At 45.6% G+C, this 24,814-nt stretch overlaps 1 protein-coding gene across 2 annotated transcripts in view; it reads right to left on the bottom strand.

Moving 5' to 3' along the window:
- Positions 1–24,814, bottom strand: part of LOC139763604 (glycine receptor subunit alpha-3-like) — a 221,190-nt gene that overhangs the window by 79,187 nt on the left and 117,189 nt on the right. For both annotated transcript variants that reach the window (XM_071689813.1, XM_071689814.1), the window contains exons 5-8: positions 21,580–21,662; positions 20,962–21,096; positions 15,382–15,597; positions 13,959–14,371 (exon numbers count right to left, since the gene is read on the bottom strand). In XM_071689813.1, coding sequence (XP_071545914.1) covers positions 13,959–14,371; positions 15,382–15,597; positions 20,962–21,096; positions 21,580–21,662 — 847 coding nt within the window. The remainder of the gene's footprint in view (positions 1–13,958; positions 14,372–15,381; positions 15,598–20,961; positions 21,097–21,579; positions 21,663–24,814) is intronic.

Raw genomic sequence — 24,814 nt, 5'->3', positions numbered from 1 at the left:
CAATTGTGTCTGAAGGTTCTACTTCAATATATATATATATATATATATATATATACATATATATATATATATATATATATACATATATATATATATATATATATATATATATATATATATATATATATATATATATATATATATATATATATATATATATATATATATATATTATCCCTGTGGCTAGGGGAGAAAGAATACTTCTCTGCGTGTCGTAGAAGGCGACAGAAAGGGGACGGAGCAGGGGCTGGAAATCCTCCCCTCTCGTTTTTAATTTTCAAAAAAGAGGAACAGAAGGTGGCCAAGTGAGGATTTTCCTCAAAGGCCTAGTCCTCTGTTCTAAACGCCACCTCGCCAACTCGGGAGATGAAGAGTAGTATGAAAAAAAAATTATATATATATATATATATATATATATATATATATATATATATATATATATATATATATATATATATATATATATATATATATATATATCATTAAATTTTAGGGAGAATAAAAAGATGTTCTGGAAGGAGGTAAATAAAGTGCGTAAAACAAGGGAGCAAATGGGAACTTCAGTAAAGGGCGCAAATGGGGAGGTGATAACAAGTAGTGGTGATGTGAGAAGGAGATGGAGTGAGTATTTTGAAGGTTTGTTGAATGTGTTTGATGATAGAGTGGCAGATATAGGGTGTTTTGGTCGAGGTGGTGTGCAAAGTGAGAGGGTTAGGGAAAATGATTTGGTAAACAGAGAAGAGGTAGTGAAAGCTTTGCGGAAGATGAAAGCCGGCAAGGCAGCAGGTTTGGATGGTATTGCAGTGGAATTTATTAAAAAAGGGGGTGACTGTATTGTTGACTGGTTGGTAAGGTTATTTAATGTATGTATGACTCATGGTGAGGTGCCTGAGGATTGGCGGAATGCGTGCATAGTGCCATTGTACAAAGGCAAAGGGGATAAGAGTGAGTGCTCAAATTACAGAGGTATAAGTTTGTTGAGTATTCCTGGTAAATTATATGGGAGGGTATTGATTGAGAGGGTGAAGGCATGTACAGAGCATCAGATTGGGGAATATATATATATAATTATGGATTCTGGAGAAGGCATATGATAGAGTTGATAGAGATGCTCTGTGGAAGGTATTAAGAATATATGGTGTGGGAGGCAAGTTGTTAGAAGCAGTGAAAAGTTTTTATCGAGGATGTAAGGCATGTGTACGTGTAGGAAGAGAGGAAAGTGATTGATTCTCAGTGAATGTAGGTTTGCGGCAGGGGTGTGTGATGTCTCCATGGTTGTTTGATTTGTTTATGGATGGGGTTGTTAGGGAGGTAAATGCAAGAGTTTTGGAAAGAGGGGCAAGTATGAAGTCTGTTGGGGATGAGAGAGCTTGGGAAGTGAGTCAGTTGTTGTTCGCTGATGATACAGCGCTGGTGGCTGATTCATGTGAGAAACTGCAGAAGCTGGTGACTGAGTTTGGTAAAGTGTGTGGAAGAAGAAAGTTAAGAGTAAATGTGAATAAGAGCAAGGTTATTAGGTACAGTAGGGTTGAGGGTCAAGTCAATTGGGAGGTGAGTTTGAATGGAGAAAAACTGGAGGAAGTGAAGTGTTTTAGATATCTGGGAGTGGATCTGGCAGCGGATGGAACCATGGAAGCGGAAGTGGATCATAGGGTGGGGGAGGGGGCGAAATTTCTGGGGGCCTTGAAGAATGTGTGGAAGTCGAGAACATTATCTCGGAAAGCAAAAATGGGTATGTTTGAAGGAATAGTGGTTCCAACAATGTTGTATGGTTGCGAGGCGTGGGCTATGGATAGGGTTGTGCGCAGGAGGATGGATGTGCTGGAAATGAGATGTTTGAGGACAATGTGTGGTGTGAGGTGGTTTGATCGAGTGAGTAACGTAAGGGTAAGAGAGATGTGTGGAAATAAAAAGAGCGTGGTTGAGAGAGCAGAAGAGGGTGTTTTGAAGTGGTTTGGGCACATGGAGAGGATGAGTGAGGAAAGATTGACCAAGAGGATATATGTGTCGGAGGTGGAGGGAACAAGGAGAAGAGGGAGACCAAATTGGAGGTGGAAAGATGGAGTGAAAAAGATTTTGTGTGATGGGGGCCTGAACATGCAGGAGGGTGAAAGGAGGGCAAGGAATAGAGTGAATTGGAGCGATGTGGTATACCGGGGTTGACGTGCTGTCAGTGGATTGAATTAAGGCATGTGAAGCGTCTGGGGTAAACCATGGAAAGCTGTGTAGGTATGTATATTTGCGTGTGTGGACGTATGTATATACATGTGTATGGGGGGGGGGGGGCCATTTCTTTCGTCTGTTTCCTTGCGCTACCTCGCAAACGCGGGAGACAGCGACAAAGTATAAAAAAAAAAAATATATATATATATATATATATATATATATATATATTATATATATATATATATATATATAATATATATATATATATATATATATACATATATATATATATATGTATGTATATTTTCATCCTATTCGCCATTTCCCGCGTTTGCGAGGTAGCGTTAAGAACAGAGGACTGGGCCTTAGAGGGAAAATCCTCACCTGGCCCAATTCTCTGTTCCTTCTTTTGGAAAATTAAAAAAAAAACCACGACAACAACGAGGTTTTGAACGGCCTTTACACTGACAACAACGATGGTAGAACAAATGCCACTGCAAAAGGGTTTTAGAACCAGAATGCCACTGAAAACAAAGAGGTTTAGAACAACTCCCACTGACAACGACAGGGTTAGACCAGACCTCACTGACACAGACAAGGGTTAAACCAACCTATGACAACAGAATGGTTAGAACCCAATTTTTCCCGACAACAAGATTTTTAAAACCCTTCGACTGACAACGAGATGGTAGAGCTGTGAACTGAGAAAACTTTTCTAAAACCCCCCTTTGCCTTTTTGACACCAGCGAGTTAGAACCAGACCTGCCACTAACAACAGACGATGGTTAGAACCAGATCTGCCATTGACAACATATGATAGAGCCAGATCTGCCACTGATAACAGACGATGACTAGAGCCACGTCTGCCACTGCTAACAGACGATGATCACAATCAGACCTGCCACTGACAACAGACGATGGCTAGAACCAGACCTGCCACTGACAACACACGATGTTTAGAACCTGACCTGCCTCTGATAATAGACGATGGTTAGAACCAGATCTATCACTGACAACATACGATGGTTAGAACCTGGCTTACCACTGACAACAGACGTCAGTTGGATCCAGACCTGCCACTAACAACAGACTATGTTTAGAACCAGATTTAAACTGGCAACAGACGAGGTCTAGAACTAGATCTGCCAAACACAATGGACGATGGTTAGAATCAGTCCTGCCACTGACAACATACGATGACAAGAAAGAGACCTGCCACTGACAACAGAGGATGGTTAGAATTCGAACAGCCACTGACAACAGATGATGGCTAGAACCAAACCTGCAACTGACAACAGATGATGGTTAGAACCAGACATGCCACTGACAAGGATGGTTAGAACCAGACATACCACTAGCAACAGACTATGGTTAGAACCAGATCTGCCACTGACGACATGATGATTAGAACCAGACCTGCCACTGACAAAAGACTGTGGTTAGAAGCCTTTCCCTCTGATAACAGACGATGGTTAGAACCAGACCTACAACTAACAACAGACAAATGGCTAGAACCAGATATGCCACTGACAACAGACGATTGCTGGAACCAGACCTGCTACTGACAACAGACGATGGTTAATAACCAGACGTACGACTGATAACAAATAATGGCTATAACCAGATCAGCCTCTGACAACAGACAATGATTAGACCCCGATCTGCCAATGATACTATTCGATGGCTAAAACAAGATCTGCCACTGACAACAGACGATGGTTAGAGCCAGACCTGCTACTTACAACGGGCGATGGTTAGAACCAGACCTGCCACTGACAGCCGGCAATGTTTAAAACCAGATCTACCACTGACAACAGACGATGGTTAGAATCAGACCTGACACTGACAACAGACGATGGTTAGAACTAGACATGCCACTGACAACACATGATGGTAAGAACCAGAACTGCCACTGAAAACATATGATGGTTAGAACTATATCTGCCACTGACAACAGACGATGGTTAGAGCCAGACCTGCCACTGACACCAGACAATGGTTAAAACCACACCTACTGACAACAGACGATGGTTAGAACAAGATCTGCCTCTGACAACAGACGATGGTTAGAACCGGTTCTGCCACTGACAACAGACGATGGCTAGAGCTAGATCTGTAACTGAGAACAAACGTTTTCTACAACCAGACCTGCCATTGACACCAGACGATGGTAAGAACCAGACCTGCCACTGACAACAGGCGATGGTTAGAACCAGATCTGCCACTGACAACAAACAATGGTTAGAACCAGAACTGCCACTGACAACAGACGATGGTTCGAATCAGACCTGCCACTGACAGCAAACGATGGTTAGTACCAGATCTTTCACTGACAATTGACTATGGTTAGAACTGGACCTGCCACTGACAGCAAATGATGGTTAGAACCAGACCTGCCACCGACAACATATGATGGTTAGTGCTATATCTGCCACTGACAACAGATGATGGTAACTTAGATCCAGACCTGCCACTGACACCAGACGATGTTTAGAACCAGACCTGCTACTGACAACATACGATGGATAGAACAATATTTGCCACTGACAACAGACGATAGTTAGAACAAAATTTGCCACTGACAACACCCGATGGTTAGAACCGGTTCTGCTATTGATAACGGACGATGGTTAGAACCAGATCTACCATTGAAAACAGACAATGGTTAGAACTAAACCAGCCAATGACAACAGATAATGGTTAGTACCTGACCTCCCACTGATAACAGACGATGGTTAGAACCTGACCTCCACTGACAACAGACGATGGTGAGAACCAGATATGCTACTGACACCAGACGATCGTTAGAACCTGACCTGCCCCTGACAATAGACGATCGTTAGGACCAAATCTCCCACTGACAACAGGTGATGGTTAGAACCAGACCTGCCACTGACACCAGACGATGGCTAGAACCAGATCTGAAACTGACAACAGATGATGTTTAGAACCAGATCTGCCACAGACAACAGACGATGGCTAGAACCGGGTCTGCCACTGACAATAGATGATGGCTAGAGCCAGATCTGCAACTGACAACAAACGACATTTACAACCAGACCTGCCATTGACACCAGACGATGGTAAAAACCAGACCTGCCACTGATAACAGGTGATGGTTAGAACCAGACCTGCCTCTGACAACAGACGGTGGTTAGAACCAGAACTGCCACTGACAACAGACGATGGTTAGAACCAAACCTGCCACTGACACAGACGATGGTTAGAACCAAACCTAACACTGACAACAGACAATAGCTAGAACCTGACCTGCCACTGACATCAGGCAATAATTAGAACCAGACCTGCCATTAACAACAGACGATGGCTAGAACCTGGCCTGCCTAGACAACAGACGATGGCTAGAACCAGACCTGCCACTGACAACGGACAGATGATGGTTAGAACCAGACCTGCCACTGATACCATACAATGGTTAGAATCAGACCTACTACTGACAACAGGCGATGGTTAGAACCAGAGCTACCACTGACAACTGTCGATGGACAGAACCAGACCTGCCACTGACAACAGATGATAGTTAGAACCAGACCTGCCGCTGACAATAGATGATGGTTAAAACCTGACCGGTCTCTGACCATGGATGATGGTTAGAACCAGACCTGCCACTGACAACAAACGATGGTTAGAACCAAACATGCCACTGACAATAGACGGTGGTTAGAACAAGATCTGCAACTGACAATAGATGATGGTTCGAACCAGACCTGCCTCTGACAACAGACGATGGTTAGGACCTGACCTGCCACTGACAACAGACGATGGTTAGAGACAGACCTGCCACTGACAACAGACGATGGTTAGAACCAGACCTGTCACTGACAACGGATGATGGATAGAACCACGTCTGAAACTGACAACAGACGATGGCTAGAACCAGATCTGCCACTGACAACTGGCGATGATTAGAACCAGACCTGCCACTGACAACCGGATGATAGTTAGAACCAGACCTGCCGCTGACAATAGATGATGGTTAAAACCTGACCCGCCACTGATAAGGGATGATGGTTAGAACCAGACATGCCACTGACAACAAACGATGGTTAGAACCAGACATACCACTAACAATGGACGATGGTTAAAACCAGATCTTCAACTGACAACAGATGATGGTTAGAACCAGACCTTCCAATGACAACAGACGATGGGTAGAACCTGACCTGCCACTGACAACGGATGATGGTTAGAACCAGACATGCCACTGACAAGAGACGATGGCTAGAACCAGACCTGCCACTGACAAAAACGATGGTTAAAACCTAACATGCAACTGACAACATATGATGGTTAGAACTGGACATGCCCCTGACAAGAGACGATGATTAGAACCAGACCTGCCAATGACAACAGATGACCGTTAGAACCTGACCTGCCACTGACAACAGACGATGGTTAGAACCATATCTGAAACTGACAACAGACGATGGTTAGAACCGGATCAGTAACTGACAACAAACGATGGCTAGAACCAGACCTGCCACTGACAACAGACGAATGCTAGAACCTGGCCTACCACTGACAACAGACGATGGTCAAAACCAGTCTGCCACTGACAACAGAGAGACGATTTTTAGAACTGGACCTACCACTGACATCTGACGATGATTAGAACCAGACCTGCTACTGACAACCGACGATGTTTGGAACCAGATCTACCACTGACAACAGACGATGGTTAGAACCAGACCTCCCACTGACAACAGATGATGGTTAGAACCAGACCTGCCTGCTGACAATAGACGATGGTTAAAACCTGACCTGCCACTGACAACAGACGATGGTTAGAACCACATTTGCCACTGACAACAGACGATGGTTGGAACCAGACCTCTCACTGACAACAGACGATGATTAGAGCCAGATCTGCCAATGACAACAGACGATGGTTAGAACCAGACTTACCGCTGATAATAAACGATGGTTAGAACCAAATCTGCCAGTGACAACAAACCATGTTTAGAACCAGATCTGCCACCGACAGAAGATCATGAATAGAACCAGACCTGCCACTGACAACGGATGATGGTTAGAACCATATCTGCCATTGACAACAGACGATTGTTCAAACCAGACATGCAACTGACAACAGATGATAGTTAGAACCAGACATGCCGATGACAAAAGACGATGGTTAGAACCAGACATGCCACTGACAAAATATGTTGGTTAGAACTTGACCTGCCACTGACAACAGACGATGATTAGAACCAAACCTACCACTGACAACAGATGACGGTTAGAACCTGACCTGCCATTGAAAACAGTCGATGGCTAGATCCTGACCTGCCATTGACAATAGACGATGGTTAGAACCAGATCTGAAATTGACAACAGACGATGGCTAGAACCAGACCTGCTACTGACAACAGGCGATGATTAGAACCAGACCTACCACTGACAACAGACGATGGCTAGAACTTGACCTGCCGCTGACGACAGACGATGGTTAGAACAAGACCTGCTACTGACAACAGACGATGGTTAGAACCTGACCTGCCACTGATAATAAACGATGGTTAGAACCAAATCTACCACTCAACAGATAATGGTTAGAACCAGACCTGCCACTGACAACAGACGATGGTTAGAACAAGAACCTGCCGCTGACAACAGACGATGCGTAGAACCTGATCTACCACTAACAACAGATGATGGTTTGAAGTACACCTGCTACTAACAACAGATGATGGTTAGAACCAGACCTGCCACTGACAACAGACGATTGCTATAACCAGACCTGTCACTGACAACATACGATGATTAGAGCCAGGCCTGCCACTGACAAAATATGTTGGTTAGAACTTGACCTGCCACTGACAACAGACGATGATTAGAACCGAACCTACCACTGACAACAGATGACGGTTAGAACCTGACCTGCCATTGAAAACAGTCGATGGTTAGACCCAGACCTGCCACTGGTAATAAACGATGATTAGAACTAGACATGTCACTGACAACAGACGATGATCAGAACCAGATCTGCAACTGACAAGCAATGATGGTTAGAACCAGAGCTGCTACTGACAACAGACGATGGTTAGAACCTGACCTGCCACTGATAATAGACGATGGTTAGAACCAAATCTACCAATCAACAGATAATGGTTAGAACCAGACCTGCCAGTGACACCAGACGATTCTTAGAACCAGATCTGCCACTGACAACAAACGATTCTTAGAACCAGATCTGCCACTGAAAACAGACGTTTGTTAGAGCTAGATCTGCCACTGGCAACAGACGATGGTTAGAGCCAGACTTACCGCTGATAATAGACGATGGTTAGAACCAAATTTGCCAGTGACAACAAACGTTGGTTAGAACCAGACCTGCCACTGACAAGAACCGGACCTGCCACTGACAGAGGATGGTGGTTAGAACCAGACCTGCTACCGACGACAAACGATGGTTAAACCCGGAAATGCCACTGACAACAGACGCTGGTTAGAACCTTGCCTGCCACTGACAACAGTTAATGATTAGAACATGACTTGCCACTGACAATAGACGATGGTTAGAACCAAATCTACCACTCAGCCGATGATGATTAGAGGCAGAACCACTACTGACACCAGACGATTGTTAGAACCAGATCTGCCACTGACAACAAACGGTTGTTAGAACCAGACCTGCCACTGACAACAGACGTTTCTTAGAACCAGATCTGCCACTACCAACAGATGATGGTTAGAACCAGACTTACCGTTGATAATAGACGATTTGTAGAACCAAATCTGCCAGTGACATCAAACGATGGTTAGAACCAGACCTGCCACTGACAACAGACGATGATTAGAACCGGACCTGCCACTGACAACGGATAATGGTGAGAACCAGACCTGCCACCGACAACAAACAATGGTTAAAACCAAACATGCCACTGACAACAGACGATGGTTAGAACCTTGCCTGCCACTGACAACAATTAATGGTTTGAACCAGACCTGCCACTGACAACAGACGATGAATAGAACCAGATCTGCCACTGACAACGAATGATGGTTAGAACCATACCTGCCACTGACAACAGACGATTGTTCAAACAGACATGCCACTGACAACAGATGAGAGATAGAACTAGACATGCCGATGACAAAAGACGATGGTTAGAACCAGTCATGCCACTGACAACATATGATGGTTAGAAAATCACCTGCCACTGACAACAGACGATGATTAGAACCAGACCTACCACTGAAAGCAGATGACGGTTAGAACCTGACCTGCCATTGACAACAGTCGATGGCTAGATCCTGACCTGCCATTGACAATAGACGATGGTTAGAACCAGATCTGAAATTGACAACAGACGATGGCTAGAACCATACCTGCTACTGACAACAGGCGATGATTAGAACCAGACCTGCCACTGACAACAGAGGATGGCTAGAACCAGACCTGCCACTGACAACAGACGATGGCCAGAACCAAACCTGCCACTGACAACAGACGGATGATGGTGTGAACCAAATCTGCCACTGACAACAGACGATGGTTAGAATCAGACCTGCCACTGATACCAGACGATGGCTTGAACCAGAATTCCTACTGAGAAGAGACGATGGTTAGAACCAGATATACCACTGACAACAGATGATGGCTAGAACCAAAGCAGCCACTGACAACAGACGATGGTTAAAACCTCACCTGACACTGACAATAGACGATGGTTAGAATCAAACCTGCCTCTGAGAACAGACGATAGTTAAAACCAGACCTACCACTGAAAACAGATGATGGATAGAACCAGACCCATTGACAGCAGATGAAAGCTAGAACCAGATCTGTCACTGACAACAGATGATGGCTAGAACCAGACCTACCACAGACAAGAGATGATGGTTAGAACCAGACCTGCCACTGACAACAGAGGATGGTTCGAACCTCACATGCCACTGACAACAGACGATGGTTAGAGCCAGATCTGCCACTTACAACAGACGATTCCCAGAACCAGATCTGCCACTTACAACAGACGATGGTTGGAACCAAACTTGCCACCGAGAACAGACAATGGCTAGAATCAGCCCTGTCACTGACCCCAGGCGATGGTTAGAACCAGACCTGCCACTGACAACAGACGATAGCTGGAAAAAGACCTGCCACTGACAACAGACGATGGCTGGAACTAGACCTGCGACTGATAACAGACGATAGTTGGAAACAGACCTGCCACTGACAAAAAAACGATGGTTAGAACCAGACCTGCCACTGACAACGGATGATGTTTAGAACCAGACCTGCCACTGACAACAGACAATGGTTAGAACCAGACATGGCACTGAGAACAGACGATGGCTAGAACCAGATTTGCCACTGACAATAAATGATAGCTAGAACCTGACCTGCCACCGACAACAGACGGTGGTTAGAACCAGACATGACACAGAAAACATACGATGGTCAGAACCAGATCTGCCACTGGCAGCAGATGATAGCTAGAACCTGATCTGCCCCTGACAACAGACGATGGTTAGAATTAGACCTGCCACTGACAACAGAAGATGGCTAGAACCAGATCTGCCCCTGACAACAGACGATGGTTAGAACCAGACCTGCCACTGACAACAGGCGTTAGAACCAGACCTACCACTGACAACACATGATGGCTAGAACCAGACCTGCCACTGACAACAGACGATGGCTACAACCAGACTTGCTACTGGGAACAGATGATGGTTAGATCCCGACCTGCCACTGTCAACAGACGATGGTTAGAACCAGACCTGCCTCTGACAACAGAAGTAGGTTAGAACCAGATCTGCCTCTGACATCGGATGATGATTAGAACCAGACTTGCCACTGACTGCAGACGATAGTTAGGACCAGACCTGCCGCTAACAACAGACGATGGCTGGAACCAGACCTGCCACTGAGAGCAAACAATGGCTAGAACCAGACCTGCCACTGACATCGGATGATGATTAGAGCCAGATATGCCGCTGACAACAGACGATGGCTAGAACCAGACATGCCACCAACAACAGACGATGGCTGGAACCAAACCTGCCACCAACAACAGACGATGGCTGGAACCAAACCTGCCACTGAGAGCAAACAATGGCTAGAACCAGACTGACTTGCCATTGACAACAGATGATGGCTAGAACCAGACATGCCACTGACAACAGACGTTTGCTAGAACCAGACCTCCCACCAACAACAGACGATGGCTAGAATCAGATATGCCACTGGCAACAGACAATGGTTAGAACCTGACCTGCCACTGACAGTAGACGATGGTTAAAAACAAATCTACCAGTGACAACAGATGATGGCTAGAGCCAGACATGCCACTGACAACAGACGATGGTTAGAACCAGATCTGCCGCTGATAACAGACGATGGTTAGAATCAGACCTGCTACTGACAACAGACGATCGTTAGAACCAGATTAGCCACTAACAACAGACGATGGTTAAAACCAGACCTGCCACTGTCAACAGACGATGGCTGGAACCAAACCTGCCACTGAGAGCAAGCAATGGCTAGAACCAGACCTGCCACTGACAACAGATGATGATTAGAACCAGACATGGCACTGACATCAGATGATGGTTAGAACCAGACTTGCCACTGACAACAGACGATGGTTAGAACCAGACCTCCCACCAATAACAGACGATGACTAGAACCAGATATGCCACTGGCAACAGACGATGGTTAGAACCTGACCTGCCACTGACAACAGACGATAGTTAGAGCCAAATCTGCCAATGACAACGGATGATGGCTAGAACCAGACCTGCCACTGAAAACAGACGATGATTAGAACCACACCTGCCACTGATAACAGACGATGGCTAGAACCAGACATGCCACTGACAACAGACGATGGTTAGAACCAAATCTGTCACTGACAACAGATGATGGTTAGAGCCAGACCTGCTACTGACAACAGACGATGGTTAGAACCAGATTAGCCACTGACAACAGGCGATAGTTAAATCCAGACCTGCCACTGACAACAGACGATGGTTAAAACCAGACCTGCCAATGACAACAGATGATGGATGGAACCAGACCTATCACTGACAACAGTCGATGGTTAGAACCTGACCTGCCACTGACAACAGATGATGGCTAGAACCAGACCTACCACTGACAACAAACGATGGTTAAAACCAGACGTGCCACTGTAAACAGATGATGGCTAGAACCAGACATGCCACTGACAACAGAAGATGGTTAGAACCAGTCTTGCCACTGACAACAAACGATGGTTAGAACCAGACCTGCCACTGACAACATATGATAGTTAGAGCTTGATGTCATTGACAACAGACGATGATTAGAACCAGACCTGCCACTGACAACATATGACTTTTAGAGCCTGACCTGCCACTGACAACAGACGATGGCTAGATCCTCACCTGCCACTGAAAACAGACGATAGGTAGAACCAGTTCTGCCACTGGCAACAGAGGATGGCTAGAACCTGACCTGCCACTGACAAGCAATGGTAAGAACCAGATCTGCCACTGACAACAGATGATGGATGGACCCAGACCTGCTACTGACAACAAACGATGGTTAGAACCAGACCTGCCGTTGACAAGAGACCATGGCTAGAACCTGACCTAACACTGACAACAGACGATGGTTAGAACCAGTTTTGCCACTGGCAACAGACGATGGCTAGAACCTGACCTGCCACTGACAACAGACGATGGTTAGAACCAGATCTGCCACTGACAACAGATGATGGTTAGAACTAGAACTACCACTGACAACAAAAGATGGTTAGAACCAGATGTGCCATTGACAACTGATGATGGATAGAACCTGACCTCCCACTGACAACAGTCGATGGTTAGAACTAGATCTGTCACTGACAACAGATGATGGTTAGATCCTGACCTGCCACTGACAACAGACGATTTCTAGAACCAGACATGCCACTGACAACAGACGATGGTTAGAACCAGACCTGCCACTGACAATAGACGATGGCTAGAACCAGACCTGCTGCTGACAACTAACGATGGTTAGAAGCAGACCTGCCACTGACAACAGACGATTTCCAGAACCAGACCTGCCACTGACATAAACGATGGTTAGATCCAGATCTGCCACTGACGACAGACCATGGCTAGAGCCAGTTCTGCCACCGACAACAGACGATGGCTAGAACCTGACCTGCCACTGACAACAGACGAAGGTTAGATCCAGATCTGCCACTGACAACAGACGATAGCTAGAACCAGTTCTGCCACTGACAACAGACGATGGCTGGAACCTTACCTGCTACTGACAACAAACTATAATTGGAAAAACCGATGGCAATTTTTCCCATCTGTCGTCATGTACAATAGAGCAGGCTGCTGCACTGGCCATTATTGAATAACTCACGACGTAGCTAACTGCCAGTGTCAGTCGGGACGTTCGTGCAGACAACGTGACGATACAAACACGTGATAAAAAGTATGGCAAGTAATAAACACAAGAACCAGTTCTACCCAAAGAAGTAAGACATGATGTGATCAAAGACGTGCCTGAAGAAGACCTTGTGAAGGAGGGAGAAGGTGAGTTGTGTGTTCTCCCTAGTTGTAATGGTTGATGTAAACACCACGTATCATAGGACACATGCGTGTACGATCGAACACGCACAACCATGCAAACAACTTCATGTGCACAAGAGCTGCTGGTAAATATTACTTCTTCGTATATCGTTCTTCCTGCAGTCAGTACATAGTGGAGGTTTTACTCGTATATTGATCACATTTCAATCAGTACTTCATGAGGAACGAAGCATCACTATACTCACCGTCACAGTTGTGGTACATTTCTTGCTGACATGTTTGCTGACGTCTTGACGTGGAGTGAGGGCGGCTCCGTGACCATCGGCCTGTGAGGCGGCAGCTTGGACGCCAGCAGAGGTAGAGGCGTGGGCGGAACTCTGGCACTCAGTGCCGGGAGCGAGCCTGCTGGGGGTCTCTTTGCGGCGGTGGTGGGTGGAAGTGGAGCCGTGGGCAAGGCACTGGCACACAGTGGTAGGAGAGAGGCTGTTGAGGGTGTGTGGGTGGCGGGCAGGGAGGGAACGCCCGTGCACCAAACCCCAGATGAAGAAACGGCGGTGGTGGCGAGCGATGTGGCTGACCACCGTAAACTCCAGCAGCGCCAGGAACACGAAGGCCGTACACGACCCCATCCAGATGTCCAGAGCCTTGACGTACGACACTGCCAGAGAATGATGAGGTGTGACAGAAGTTAAGGAAACAATGACCTAAAGCTGATAGGGTATGTTACTACTCTCGTCTGTGGCCAGTTTGTTTACGTGCAGTGCTTCATCCACTCGTCCAGTACTGTCCATTTATTCATTTAATCATCTGTTATATTCTTACGTTAACTTGTAAGGATAATTCCTACCGTTATTCCCTCTACTATCATCTCCAGCGACATCTGTGGACGTCCATAACATCATCATGCACAACATAACTACACATAACATAATGCTACCATACATAACATGAAGCCTCTAAGGTTTATCAAGGCTGTCGAAGCTTCACACAGCTTCATAATCTCTATATGTCCTGACACTATACGTGTCACTTTGCTATATATTCTCCTCGTGCTGTAAATGCTCTTGCACAACACACGTCCTTGGCGTCTTGCATCATCTTGGTCTGTGATTGCCTCACCATGTTGCCACTTAACACAGCAGCATCTTTATGTTACTTGTATGTGTTGTCTTGAGTCTTAACTCTGCGTCAGTATACTTAAATACCTCTACCTCTTATCTGTAGAAATATCGTCTTATAACTCATCTCACAAACAATACGCTCTAACTGTCCCTTTGTGTTGGCGCCACACTCACAGGTCCGACTGTACAGCTACCACCTACACTCACCCTTCATCACTCTCAGAGGTCGAGTTACCACTCACTCACCCTTCCTCGATCTCTTTGAAGTCCAGCTGTGTATAGCTAGCAACCACTCACCCTTCCTCACTCCCAGAGGTCCGACTGCATAAAGCTTCCATCCACACGTCATTCCTCGTTGTCAGAGATCCAGGTCTGTATTGCTACCACTCACTCACCCAGCCTTGCTCTCTCTGAGGTCCGACTGTATACAGCCACCACCATCCACACGCCATGCCTCGCTCTCAGAGGTCCGACTGTATACAGTCACCACCTGTTCCTCCTCCCCAGCACAGCGAGGTCCGGCCATATCCAGCTACCAGGTGCTCACCTATGGGCATATTGTCCCTGAAGGAGGTGGACTCAGAGCAGACGGTGAGGAGAGTAGTGACCCCGAGGGTGACCCGGGAGGGGATGGCGTCCACATCCAGCCAGAAGCTGACCCACGACACCACCACGATGAGCGAGGTGGGCAGGTAAGACTGCACCAGGTGGTACCCGATGTTCCGCTCTAGCTCAAACACCGCCTGTAGGCAACTGTAGTTCCCTGCAGTGATGATACAGTGTGGCTAAGATAATACACTACAGCTTTATAGCACAATGGCCTGACCTTACTATACACTGATGACTCCAGTGCGATGTACTGGGGATATGTGCTCTACAGTACAGCACCGGGGATATGTGCTCTACAGTAGTACAGTACTGGGGATATGTGCTATACAGTAGAGTACTGGGACATGTGCTCTACAGTACAGTACTGGGGATATGTGCTCTACAGTACAGTACTGGGGATATGTGCTTTAAAGTACATTACTGGGGATATGTGCTCTACAGTACAGTAGTGAGGATATGTGATCTACCGTACAGTACTGGGGATATGTGCTCTACAGTACAGTACTGGTGATATGTGCTCAACAGAACAGTACTGGGATATGAGCTATACAATAGTACTGTACTGGGATATGTGCTCTACAGTACATTACTGGGATATGTGTCCACGGTACAGTTCTGGGGATATATGCTCTACAGTATAGTACTCTCCATATATGCTCTACACTACAGTAGTGGGGATATGTGCTCTACGATACAGTACTGGGGATATGCGCTCTACAAAACAGTACTGGGGATATGTGATCTAAAATACAGTACTGGGGGTATGTGCTCTACAATAAGGTACTGGGGATATGTACTCATTACAGTACAGTACTGGGGATATGCTTCTACAGTACAGCACTGGAATATGTGCTCTACAGTACAGTGCTGGGGATATGCGCTCTACAGTACTGTACTGGGGACATGTGCTCTACAGTACAGTACTGAGAATATGTGCTCTACAGTAGTACAGTACTGGGGATATGTGCCCTACAGTACAGGGCTGGGGATATGTGCTCTACAGTATAACACTGGGGATATGTGCTCTACAGTAGTACAGTACCGGGAATATGTGCTCTAATGTACAGTACTGGGGATATGTGCTCTACAGTACAGTACTGGGGATATGTGCTCTGTAGTAGTACTGTAATGGGGATATGTGCTCTACAATACAGTACTGGAAATGTGTGCTCTAAAGTACTGTACTGGGGATATGAGATCTACACTACAGCACTGGGGATATGTGCTCTACACTACAGTACTGGGGATATGTGCTCTACACTACAGCACTGGGGATATGCGCTCTACAGTACAGTACTGGGGAATTGTGCTCTACAGTACATTACTGGGGATATGTGCTCTACGGTACAGTACTGGGGATATGTGCTCTACAGTACATTACTGGGGATGTGTGCCCTACAGTACAGTAGTGGGGATATATGCTGTACAGTGCAGTACTAAAGATATGTGCTCTACAGTTCAGTACTAGGAATATGTGCTCTAAAAGCACTGTAGTGGGGATATGTGCTCTACAGTACAATACTGGGGATATGAATTATACAATAGTACTGTACTGGGGATATGTGCTCTACAGTACAGTACTGGGGATATGCGTCTACAGTACAGTACTGGAGATATGTGCTCTACAGTACAGTAGTGGGGATATGTGCTCTACAATACAGTACTGGGGATATGCGCTCTACAAAACAGTATTGGGGATATGTGATCTAAAATACAGTACAGGGGATATATGTTCTACAGTACGGTACTGGGGATATGTGTTCATTACAGTACAGTACTGGGATATGCTTCTACGGTACAGCACTGGGATATGTGCTCTACAGTACAGTACTGGGGATATGCGCTCTACAGTACTGCACTGGGGATGTGTGCTCTACAGTATAGTACTAAGAATATGTGCTCTACAGTAGTACAGTACTGGGGATATTCGCTCTACAGTACTGTACTGGGGACATATGCTCTACAATACAGTACTGAGAATAAATGATCTACAGTAGTACAGTGCTGGGGTTATGTGCCCTACAGTTCAGGGCTGGGGATATGTGCTCTACAGTACAGTACTGGGGATATGTGCTCTACAGTTGTACAGTACCGGGGATATGTGCTCTATAGTACAGTACTGGGGATATGTGCTCTACAGTACAGTACTGGGATATGTGCTCTGTAGTAGTACTGTAATGGGGATATGTGCTCTACAGTATTGTACTGGAAATATATGCTCTAACTACAGTACTGGGGATATGTGATCTACATTACAGTACTGGGGATATGTGCTCTACACTACAGTACTGGGGATATGCGCTCTACACTACAGTACTGGGGATATGTGCTCTACAGTTCAGTACTGGGCATATGTGCTCGACAGTAGTACAGTACTGGGAATATGTGCTCTACAGTACAGTGCTGGGATATGTGCTCTACAGTACAGTACTGGGGATATGTGCTCTACAGTACAGTGCTGGGGATATGTGCTGTACAGTACAGTAGTGGGGATATGTGCTATATAGTGCAGTACTGGGGATATGTGCTCGACAGTAGTACAGTACTGGGGATATGTGCTCTACAATATAGTACTGGGGATATGTACTGTACAGTACAGTAGTGGGGAGGTGCTCTACAGTACAGTACTGGGGATATGTGCGCTACAGTAGTACAATACTGGAAATATATGTTCTAAGCTACAGTATTGGGGATATGTGATCTACAGTACAGTACTGGGGATATGTGCTCTACACTACAGTACTGGTGATATGTGGTCTACAGTTCAGTACTAGGGATATGTGCTCTACAGTACAGTACTGGGGATATGTGCGCTACAGTAGTACAATACTGGAAATATATGTTCTAAGCTACAGTATTGGGGATATGTGATCTACAGTACAGTACTGGGGATATGTGCTCTACACTACAGTACTGGTGATATGTGGTCTACACTACAGTATTGGGGATATGCGCTTTACACTACAGTACTGGTGATATGTGCTCTACAGTTCAGTACTAGGGATATGTGCTCTACAGTACAGTACTGGGGATATGTGCGCTACAGTAGTACAATACTGGAAATATATGTTCTAAGCTACAGTATTGGGGATATGTGATCTACAGTACAGTACTGGGGATATGTGCTCTACACTACAGTACTGGTGATATGTGGTCTACAGTTCAGTACTAGGGATATGTGCTCTACAGTACAGTACTGGGGATATGTGCGCTACAGTAGTACAATACTGGAAATATATGTTCTAAGCTACAGTATTGGGGATATGTGATCTACAGTACAGTACTGGGGATATGTGCTCTACAGTACAGTACTGGGATATGTGCTCTGTAGTAGTACTGTAATGGGGATATGTGCTCTACAGTATTGTACTGGAAATATATGCTCTAAACTACAGTACTGGGGATATGTGATCTACATTACAGTACTGGGGATATGTGCTCTACACTACAGTACTGGGGATATGCGCTCTACACTACAGTACTGGGGATATGTGCTCTACAGTTCAGTACTGGGCATATGTGCTCGACAGTAGTACAGTACTGGGAATATGTGCTCTACAGTACAGTGCTGGGATATGTGCTCTACAGTACAGTACTGGGGATATGTGCTCTACAGTACAGTGCTGGGGATATGTGCTGTACAGTACAGTAGTGGGGATATGTGCTATATAGTGCAGTACTGGGGATATGTGCTCGACAGTAGTACAGTACTGGGGATATGTGCTCTACAATATAGTACTGTGGATATGTACTGTACAGTACAGTAGTGGGGAGGTGCTCTACAGTACAGTACTGGGGATATGTGCGCTACAGTAGTACAATACTGGAAATATATGTTCTAAGCTACAGTATTGGGGATATGTGATCTACAGTACAGTACTGGGGATATGTGCTCTACACTACAGTACTGGTGATATGTGGTCTACACTACAGTATTGGGGATATGCGCTTTACACTACAGTACTGGTGATATGTGCTCTACAGTTCAGTACTAGGGATATGTGCTCTACAGTACAGTACTGGGGATATGTGCTCGACAGTAGTACAGTACTGGAAATATATGCTTTAAACTACAGTACTGGGGATATGTGATCTACAGTACAGTACTGGGGATATGTGCACTACACTACAGTGCTGGGGATATGCGCTCTACACTACAGTACTGGGGATGTGTGCTCTACAGTTCAGTACTGGGGATATGTGCTCGACAGTAGAGTACTAGGGGTATGTGCTCTACCGTACAGTAGTGGGGATATGTGCTCTACAGTACAGTACTGGGGATATGTGCTCTAGAGTAATACAGTACTGGGGATATGTGCTCTACAATTCAGTAATGGGGATATTTGCTCTACAGTACAGTGTTGGGGAAATGTGCTCTACAGTTAACTACTGGGGATATATGCTCGACAGCAGTACAGTACTTGGGATATGTGCTCTACAGTACAGTACTGGGGATGTTTTTTATACAATACAGTACTGGGGATATGCGCCCAACAGTACAGTACTGGGGATATGTGCTCTAAAGTAGTACAGTACTGGGGATATGTGCTCTACAGTACAGTACTGGGATTTGTGCTCTACAGTACAATATTGAGATATGTGCTCTACATTACAGTACAAGGGATATGTGCTCTATAGTAGTACAGTACTGGGATATGTGCTCTACAGTACAGTACTGGGATATGTGATCTACAGTACAGTGCTGGGGATAGGTACTCTACAGTACTGTACTGGGATATGTGTCTACGGTACAGTACTGGGGATATGTGCTATATAGCAAACTGCTGGGGTGTGTGCTCTACAGTACAGTACTGGAGATATGTGCTCTATAGTACAGTACTGGAGATTTGTGTTCTGCAGTACAGTAGTGGGGATATGTGCTCTACAACACAGTACTGGGATATGTGCAATACAGCACAGTACTTGGGATGTGTGCTCTACAGTACAGTAGTGGGGATATGCGCTCTACAGTACAGTAGTGGGATATGTGCTCTACAGTACAGTAGTGGGGATATGCGCTCTACAGTACAATAGTGGGATATGTGCTCTACAGTACAGTCCTGGGGATATGTGCTCTACAGTAGTACAGTACTGGGGATATGTGCTCTACAGTAAATAACTGGGGATATGTGCTCTACGGAACAGTCTGGGGATATATGTTATACAGCACAGTACTGGAGATATGTGCTCTACAGTATAGTACTAGGGATGTGTGCTCTTCATTCAGTAGTGGGAATATATGCTCTACAGTACACTACTGGGGATATGTGCTCTACAGCACAGTACTGGTGATATGTGCTATATAGCACTGTGCTGGAGATGTGTGCTCTACAGTACAGTGCTGGTGGATATGTGCTCTACAGTACAGTATGGGGATATGTGCTCTAAAGTACAGTACTGGAGATATGTGCTCTACAGTACAGTACTGGGGATATGTGCTCTACAGTACAGTTCTACAGTAGATGTAGTTGTAGTAGAGACAGTAGAGAGAGTGTTGGTACAGTCATGCGGGACTCACCAATGTGGAAGGACTGAGTGCAGGTGTCCACCTTGATCTCCTTCAGCTGGAACTGTGGCAGTGTGAGCCTCTTGTACATCTTGATGGGCGAGTCCTCGTACCACACCAGCTCCAGCTCCTGCGTGGTCTTGACGACTGCCAGCAGTAGTGGTGGCAGTGGCCAGCCAGGCAGTAGGTGAGGGAAGTGGCGGAGGGACGGACAGGACACAGAGGTGGCAGTGGCCAGCCAGGCAGTAGGTGAGGGAAGTGGCGGAGGGACGGACAGGACACACAGGTGGCAGTGGCCAGCCAGGCAGTAGGTGAGGGAAGTGGTGAGGGACGGACAGGACACACAGGTGGCAGTGGCCAGCCAGGCAGTAGGTGAGGGAAGTGGTGAAGGGACGGACAGGACACAGAGGTGGCAGTGGCCAGCCAAGCAGTACGAGGGAGGAAAGTGGCCGATAGTGGAAATACCAGAAGGGTATAAGTCCAGGAGGGAGACAAGTGCAGAGTGTAAGTTAGTGGGCAAGAACTTCAAAAGGTTTCATTCACTCACATCTCTCAGTGTACGTCACTGTGTTACACACGTATAAGAGAATTTGTTTCACTGGAAAGATGATACAGGAAGGCAAGACTTACAGCTGGCGAGCTGGATGTAGCAGGTCTGGTGGTCGAGTGGGAAGCTGGCCAGGTCCATCATACAGGAGAACGTCAGCTTGAGTCTGTCGTCCAACACATATTTTCGTTAGTCATAACAACACATGCAATTATGCCCACACAATCTCCCTACATTTTCCTGGGCATCGAACCACGGTCCTGTGATCATACTGGATGTGCCATTACACGTGTTTCCTGGGACGTCATCATAGTTTCTGTGGTCACAGGACCGGGGTTCGAAGCGGTTTGCCCCAAGACGGTTTCCCCTTGTTTCTATGTTGCATTACACACACACGTAAGTATAATTACCAAGTGGTACTGCGTGATGAGGTAGCTTTGTACTCGAGGTTTCCCATCTCTTGAACACACTTCATTATCAAGCATCATCATCTTAAATCCACGTACGCTGTTTACATGAACCCTCAGACGTTTTCTTTCATTCATCCATCGCTATCACACTATAAGAAAACTTCTTTACATCTTGTTTAACAAGTTTCTTGCATACTTTCATGTTATGTCGTCTGGTTGCGCTATCCCTACATCTCTCAAGGAACCGCTCACTGTTTACATCGTCAATCTGTCTTTAAAACCTTAAAATTGTGATTAGATCACGCCTCACTCTTCTCTCTTCCAAGGTGGGCAAATCTAAAGTTTGAAATCTTTCCCCATATCTAAACTTTCTTATTTCTGGCACCACCTTTGCTGCTCTTCTCTGGACCTTTTCTATTAGCTCTATCTGCTTCTGTAGGTACGGTGAGCAAACTTGAGAAGTATAATGTAGTTTTGGCTTTATATCGGAAAAGAAATGTTTGCTAATTACTTCTTCATAACTGAAAGCTGTCTGATATTTGCCAGTCTGCTGGCAGATATTCTCCGGATATGAGGCTCTGGTGACACACAGAAGTGAGAAGCTTAACTCATGGTGGATGAGAATCATAATGAGACCGTCTCTTACTGTGCCACATCCTCGTGGTTGATGGTCATCAGTCATGTATCAGACCAACTTTGGAGTCTGCCTAGCTTGCCTTGTAAGCTGATGCAACCTTTCTCGCGTTTCACTTCCCTTAAGACCTTTGCATCATCTGCAAACATATTCAGGTAGGATTCCTCAGGAGAATCTTTTACATAGATCAAGAAGCGTAATGATTCCAGAAACACACGCTTGTGGCACACCGTTGGTCACCTCAATCAATTTGGAAAAGACTCTTTTAACGTCTTGTATGCCATCCACTGAGAGGATCCGTCCATAGAAGGGGTTTCCAACTAACTCTTGCCTGATGATCCAGCTTCTTAATCAGCCTACTGTGCGAGACAGTGTCAAAAGCTTTCAGGCAGTGCAGGTACAAACGGTCCACCCAATCTTCCCATTTTGTCCAGGACTGAGCTCACTCTCTCGTAGAATTCTACATGACCTTCTTTCCCAAGAAATCATGTTGTATCTCACTCGCTAATACCCACTTGTAGATCATCATCTACTTGTTTTCTATTCATCTTTTCCAGAACCTTGCACATCACGCTCGTCAGTGAGGCAGGTCTGTAGGTCAACACCTGCCTCGGTCTCATATATAGTTATTACGTTTGAGCTTTTCCATTCCCTTGGCACAATGCCTTTCTCCAGCAGCACATATTGGAAATTTCATCAGAACTATGAGTCTTGTATGTGTGTGTGTGTGTGTGTGTGTGTGTGTGTGTGTGTGTGTGTGTGTGTGTGTAATAAAGAGATAAAATGATAAATAGTTTATTGGATCAATGAGGCCTCGCAGTTGAAATCATACGTTTGAGATATTACAGAACTAGGGGTGTGGTTGGGGGTCATAATAGTAACTAGATAATCAATAACACAAGAACATTAAGATCAAGATGAGGCTGGAGACATGTACACTTTGGATAAGTACATGATTAATGTACATCTACATAGTACAGGAAGGCCTGCAGGGAACAGTCTATGGTTTCAACATCCTGTATTTCGTGATGGTTGGCTGAACATTATGTGATGTAGAGATAAATAATGATGGTATGGCAAGAATATGTGTTAGACATACATAATGTATGTAATAATGAACAATGCCATCATTAGTTTCATGTTGGTTAGGTCACAATGATATAGTTGACATACACAGAACTATGGGATAACGATGATATTTGCTTGTTTAGCTGTACATGTGTTTATGACATTCACAGTGTTGGGTAGAGGACTATCATCATGTGTGTTGACACCAAAGATGATTGTGGTGATGGACGTTGGTCACTAGACGATGGGGGCGGAAGGAAGGAGGTCTTGGTGACAAGGGGTTACGTCGCGAGGACAACGCTCGTGCTGCTGTCTCTGTGTCGCTGTGTATATACCAGTCGGTCGCGTTCCTCTCAAACGCTGGAGAAGAGTCTCGCTGAGTCGCTGGTTCATTAGTTCACTGGCCGGAGGATCAGAATATCTGTCAGTGCAATGGCTTCCTCAGCTCCGACTCCAACCCTTGAAAACATTCTCACAGTCACTACGTAGTCCACTGGCAAGCTGATCTGTCATGTCTCAGGTTCATAATTAGATTTATTGGAAGTTACGCATCGTGTGTGAGACTAGTAGGTCCAGTGTGGCGTCATCCAAGCATCCATCTTGGAGTGGGAGGAAAACTTGGGTCGACAACTGAACTCGGCCGGCTTGAGAGCGCCACTGACACACATCCAACCTCTTCCAGGGTTGGACGAGGTGTGTGTGTGTGTGTGTGTGTGTGTGTGTGTGTGTGTGTTGCATTTGTCATTTCTGCGGGTTGAAGGCAACACAAACTCGAAACCTGTTGACCAACTGACAAACTCTACTTAGAAGTTGTTAGGTAGAGGAATATCAGGACAGATGTTATGGACGAAAACAAGAGACTGGAGACACTTGTACAGTCACGTATCTGATCCTGAAGGTTCTTGCTGGAGGATGTAGTTTTCAGGGCAAATTTGACGGTAAAGTGTATAGTCCAGGCTATAAGATCTTCAAGCGTGTTGTGTGTCGTCACATTATGTATGTGGCTGGACCTCCAACAGGCCATACATGGGGTCATCTTGGACGTTTCTTCTACAGTTAGTGTGGAGGTGTCGGTCGAGGGAGTCTAGGGTCGGCGATGGTAAGAGATGGCAATAAGCGAAGCTGTATGTGCACACACCACAACAATGATCTGTACGCTTTCCAAGTTAGACAATATGAAGATTGGTCTGCGTGTGTGGTGTCACC

This window comes from Panulirus ornatus, chromosome 47, assembly GCF_036320965.1.
Source record: "Panulirus ornatus isolate Po-2019 chromosome 47, ASM3632096v1, whole genome shotgun sequence".
Classification (NCBI taxonomy): domain Eukaryota; kingdom Metazoa; phylum Arthropoda; class Malacostraca; order Decapoda; family Palinuridae; genus Panulirus; species Panulirus ornatus.
Note: the sequence above shows the minus strand (reverse complement) of the source record. Positions and strands in the feature narration are given on the sequence as shown.